The sequence below is a fragment of the Anastrepha obliqua genome, chromosome 1 (assembly GCF_027943255.1).
Source record: "Anastrepha obliqua isolate idAnaObli1 chromosome 1, idAnaObli1_1.0, whole genome shotgun sequence".
Taxonomy (NCBI): domain Eukaryota; kingdom Metazoa; phylum Arthropoda; class Insecta; order Diptera; family Tephritidae; genus Anastrepha; species Anastrepha obliqua.
In genome coordinates, this window is record NC_072892.1 from 117238664 (window position 1) to 117244764 (window position 6101).

General features: G+C 37.0%; 1 protein-coding gene across 1 annotated transcript in view; it reads left to right on the forward strand.

Moving 5' to 3' along the window:
• The window catches only part of LOC129235825 (cell adhesion molecule Dscam2), a 273431-nt gene extending 269488 nt beyond the window's left edge, over positions 1-3943 (forward strand). Inside the window, exon 34 of the mRNA XM_054869869.1 lies at positions 3464-3943. Within this exon, the coding sequence (XP_054725844.1) occupies positions 3464-3515 (52 nt within the window). The 3' untranslated portion in view covers positions 3516-3943. The remainder of the gene's footprint in view (positions 1-3463) is intronic.
• The last annotated feature ends 2158 nt before the right edge of the window (positions 3944-6101 follow it).

Sequence of the window (6101 nt, forward strand, 5' to 3'; positions counted from 1 at the left end):
AAAATTGCTTGTGGCAGTGCTTTGCAGCGGTGGTGGTGCATAGTCAGCAAGGTGTATTAAATAAGGTGTCGTTCGTAAGGTCAACGTTCAAAGATATGAGTCAAAATTTGACCACTGACAAATTGAATTACACTTTGTGAAATATATTTTGATTGCTATTTTGCTACAAGATGGCACAAAATTAATCACTCTAAAGGAAGATTTAAAACTTCTGCAAATAGCGTCGTAAGTCAATCACATTCCACACTTGCCGTATACAAGGAGGCAAGCAATGAAGCGCGTATTAGATAAAGTAAAGATTGCATTACGCAAAATCGTATTTTTGGCATTGGATAATAAATTTTGCGTCGCTTTGTATTTGAAAGCAGAGTAGGATTCAATTCGATTAATTCTAGAAGCCAGTACCAGATTACAAATTTAGAAAAATTAGTTATTTAAGTATATTGTACTCTTTTTATTATTTCCATCACGAACTACAATCTGTTAATACATATTAACAATCAGTAGTTGGTGTGAGTAGTTGGAATTAAAATGTGTCTTCCCTTTGCAAGAGAGCATTGGCTATACTGATATTTACAAGGTGAAGTCAAAAATAAACAATACTGGTGTCATAAAAATATTTTTGATGGCGCCATCTTTTTAATGAGTTAGTGCGTTGCGTCCCTAGCTAACTTCCAGAGAAAGCTTGGGGGCATTCGGTTCAGTGGAAGCGAAGTCATTGCGTCTAAAGTGTCAGTATGTTTGCGTCATTGCTACAAAAATGAGTTTCGAACAAAGATCTAATATCAAATTTTGTTTTAAAATCGGTGAAACGTTTACCGAAACATTTGAATTGATGAAAGAAGTTGATGGCGATGATTGTCTATCTCATACCAGATTTCATAAGTGGTTTACACGTTTCAGATATGGTTGTGAGGACATAAATGGCAATGAACAAATCAGTAATCACCGAAAACTGCTCGAAATTGTTCGTAAATTTATCAAACAATGAACCGATATCATCGTTGAAATTCATGGAATCGGAATTGAATATCTCTAAAACTTCACTTTATTACATTTTAGCTGATGATTGGGGCTTACGAAAGATCTGTGCACGTTTCACTCTGCATAAGTTAACTGAGTTCTAAAAATTGCTCAGAATTCAACAATCGAAAGACCTCATTAAAGAGGCGAGGAAAAACGAGAACTTCCCCAACAACATTGTATGATAGCTGGTGATAAAACGTGTTGTTTTCAACATGAACCATAAACTAAGCGTCAAAGTGCCGAATGGAAGGCCCCATACGAGTCAACACCGAAAAAATCGCCTTTGGGGAAGTCAAAAATCAAGTCGGTGTTCATTTGTTTTTTTACGATTCCAAAGAAATTGTCCACAAGAAGTTCGTGCCAACAACCCAAACCGTCAATGCAACTTTCTATCTTGGCGTTTTGAAGCATTTGTTGCATCGCATTCGCTGAATTCGCCCTGAATACCGCGAAGGAGGAAGCTAGCGCTTATTGTATGATAATGCTCAATCTCATCCACTCTTGTCACTGATTTTTGACTAGAAATCGCATTTTAACCATCAATCACTCACCGTATTCACGTGTTATGACTCCATAAAAGTAAAACGTTTTGCGTCTGTAGAAGCCATTCAAAAGACTTGTAGTGACATCCTGAAGGACATTCCGGTCGATGACTTGAAACACTCTTTCGAAAAGCTTTTAGATCGCGCAAAACAGTGTATCGAGGCCGGAGAGGACTATTTTTAATAAATAAACTCGAAGTCATCAGAACAAAGCTCGTGTTGTTTCTATTTCAGCTCAGTCTTGTTTATTTTGGACTTCACTTTGTAGTTATATATTACATTTTTCTAATATGGATTTCTATATGTTAAATTTATGTTAAAATGCGAGGAAGATTTGCAGGTGCTTGGCGTTTTAGTCTCTTTTTTAGGGTTTTATACTCTAGTAGTTGTAAGAAATGTTTACTGCTGCTTCTCTTTACTGTTTCAGTAACTGTGTCTATGCCGAAGTCGTGGTCAATATCGTTATTTCTTATGAACCAATCAGTGTTTGTGATTATTCTTAGTATCTTAGATTGACTTTTCTGTATAATTTGTAGGTTTGATTTACTGACAGTCCCCACATTTCTAGTCCGTATGTCCTTTCATTCCTATTATTGATTTATATATTATTTGCTTATTAAATAAAGTTAAGTTAGATTGTTTTCTTAGTAGCCAGTACAGTTATTGGAATTGGTTTTTCATCAAATTTCTCTTGTAATTTGAGTGCACAAATCTTGATATAACTATAATAACACAAAAAAAAACAGGATGTTGTGAGAAACTTGCAATGTTGTGCACTCAAAGTTGCTAGTAGAGCAGTAAGAATCATATAAAAATCATACAAATCATTCACTGCCGGATCTCGTAGGCACTCAAAGTGTAGCTCATTAAAAATACCAGTTTTTAGTTTGGAAAATTACTTTTATTAAATTCAAAGTAAAAAATTCGTGAAAATAATACAAAATTAAGAATCAATTTACTTTTGCTCGATATGACCACCTTTTGCCGTGACTGTGGCCTTGTGATGAATGTGACTTGCAGGTATTTTGTCTCACTCGCGGACAATGGCTTTTTTCAGCCCCTCAAGGCTGGTGAATTTTTTAGATCGAACCGTGCTCTCCAAAATGGTCCAAAGAGAAGAATCCATCGGATTCACGTCTGGTGAATTTGAGAGCCATTGTGTGGACGTATGATGTTCGGAACGTTGTTTTTTAGACATTCTTGGCTCATTCTTGACAGACTCGATGACAACGATTGGAGAGCGCCAATCTGAAGTTACAGCGACCCTAACCATTACCTGTGGCGGGTGCTGCTTCCTGGTGGCCAATCGATGACTCAAATTCTCATATAAACGGTCGGTCAAATAAACCCTATCATTTTGGGAGTTTACGAATTACTCAATTTAACCGCTTCAGCCAAGCGAAGCAAATCCTTCGCTCTCTCAAGTCTGACTTGTTACTGCTTTGGTGTGAGATCCTGCGCCTTTTAGATCTTGTAAGGCTTGACTTTGAATACATTTTTCAGTATGCGGTGGATGCGACTATCAGATGGTTTCAGTTCTTTCGCCATTTGATTGGGACTGTGTGGGGAATTTCCCTCAAGTTGCTGCTTTACTCTTTGAACCATTTCACGTGACGCTGCAGCCTTTTGATGACCACCTCCATGACGTTTCGCGACGCTACCAGTTTTATTGTAATGAGTAATGGTGCGATAAACAAAAACTTTATTTACTTTAAAGTGCTCGAGCTCACGACCAATCGCTGGTTGTGATTTTCCAGCCAAGTATAATACAATCGCACTATATGAATGCCTAATTTTTGAGAAACGCTATTAATATGTGATTATTTAAGTAATTAGTAAGTAATTAAATTTCGTTGAAATTTCTTTTTTATCCTTTGTGTCCTTCTCACACGCAGGTATCACGAGAAAAAGGAGCAGGAGCGCCAAGAATATACCATTCATGTTTAATGTTTATTACTTAGAAGTTATTTGAATTCACTGCCGAGCTAGTGAGCACCCGTACAGCATTTTACTCAAACGTGCATTGCGAGATTAGGCACTCCAACTGACTAAAAAGAACAAAAAACAAAAATATTAAAAAAAAGGAAAACCCACACACATCAACTCTAATAGGCAACAAATGCATTTAAACCAAAAGGACTGCTATGCTACTAATTAAATGTAACTAAAATAAATGCGCCAATGTGGCAACACTGTAATTGATTTTAATTATGTCAGTTCTCAGTGTATGGTATTTATGATAAATATATGTATGTAAATTAGCAAAAACACACACATATGCATGCATGTAAGTCAACATGCATAAGTGTGCGTGTACAGATTGAATTGGAAATGAGAGTCTCATATATCGAGCAAGCGAGTATAGTTACGGCAAAGAAAACAAACAAGCAAACAAAAATATACACTCACACAGATACAGTCAAATACGATAGATAAACAGACAAGAGAATTGGAAGGAAAAAAATTATAAATTTAATTAATTTATACGAGTCTACTAATTTCGAACTGAATATAATTAACATTTTATAAATGCAAAATAAGTTTGTGATATACATAAATACATACACATAAGCCGATGTGCTCGTATATAATAATAGTTGGATGTCGATGTGCATGTGTTTGGATACTTTCTGAGTACTAATGTTGCAGCAAAACCAACAACAAGTGGGCGTGCATTGCTTTTGGGGGAGGGATGAAATTACTGCATCGCAATGAGAGTTTAAATTTATGTTGAATAGAGATGAACTAAAATTAAAATAAACACAGAACATATTGAAAATACTTTAAAAGAGTTAGATAACAGTGAGGGTATATTAAATCTAACTAAAACATTACAAATTCCAAATATTTGAATCGGACTGAGAAATTAGGAAAATTGAAAAGTGAGTTTGCGTTGAAATGTGAATTCTACGTACGAGTGTTTAAAAAGAAAAGAAAACTCAATTCCGATTTACGTCAAAAATTCACAGTCATATTTGATAATAATAGTATGGCCTAATAAAGTCCCGAGATTTTTTTGTTTAAAATTAGTTTTATTTATCAACGTAATTTCCAACAAGAACAACACAATCATTCCAGCGCCGCTCAAACATTTCAATACCACTTTTGTAGAAAGATTTATCTTTTGTCTCAAAATAGGCCTAAGTTTTAGCGATAACATTTTCAATCGAGCGAAATCTCTTACCCGCGAGCATTTTCTAGGTCTGCGAACAGCCAGTTGTCGCTGAGAGCCAAATCTGGCGAATACGGTGGATATGGGAGCAATTCGAAGCATAATTCATGTAGGCCAAACACTGCTCAGAATCATCAACACCTTCACATCATTATTTTTGGTCAACAGTGAGCAAACGCGGCACCCACTTCGAACAGAGCTTTCTCATAGTCAAATATTCATGCAATATAAAGCCAACAGGTTCTTTTGATATCTTTACGATGTCAGCTAACTCACACATCGTTCAAAACGATTTTGTGGTATTTGTTGACGGTTTCTGGTCACTCGAACGGTATTTTTTCATCAAGAAGCAGTCATCCATTGGTTTGAAAATAGCAAAACAAGAGTCACTGTTAGGACAATAACTCACGAACTATTGAACGGAATATCATGAAACTTTAACAGCTGTCTTTGGAGATTAGTACTAACTGAAAAAGAGGTGTGTGCAATAAAAATAGTGTCATCTGTGTGTTATCCTCTTAGTCTTAGTTGGAGCATAAAGTGTCAACAACGCCTTTACGGATTACTCAATTTGAAAAATTTTCTCGTCAAAAAACATAATGTTTGGAAATTGACCGCTACAGCCAAGTGAAGCAACTCCTTTGCTCTCTCAAGTCCGACTTGTTCCAGCTTTGGTGTGAGATCATACGCCTTTTAGATCTTGTGAGGCTTACCTTTGAATACATTTTTCAGTATGCGGTGGATGCTACGTTCAGATGTTTTCAGTTCTTTCGCCGTTTGATTGGCACTTCGTCGGAGATTTCGCTCAAGTTGCTTCTTTGCTTTTTGAACCATTTCACTTGACGTTGCAGCCTTTTGATGTACACCTCCATGACGTATCGCAATGCTACCAGTTTTATTGTAATGAGTAATGGTGCGATAAACTCGTGGTTTTCGCCCTCGGACGTAGTTTTGTGCAAGGGCTTTAAGACCATTCCAGATCGTATTCAACGACCTCATTTCATCCTTCGTTGAACGGTGTAGGTGGTTCGTGGTCTGCATATATTTCACCTTTTCTGCTGAAAGGGCCACTTCCGCAGTACCTGTTTGGCAATGTTGTCGTCACTCTTCATCAGGGTGAGGTGGATCCACTGACATTCCCTTTTGCAGATTTCAGTCGCCTCATCAGATTGATTTGCCTTCCTCTGTAATTCGGTGTTAGATATAGTTCGAGGCCAGAAAATTCGCATTATGAGATGCAGGCAGAAATTAATGATCGTTTGGGGACGCTTTGTGATCGTTGCAGTGACCTTCCACGTTGTATAGCAGAGCGGATGCGTTGAAAATTCATAGTGCGAGCCAGAGCGAGCCAAGAGTGCTGA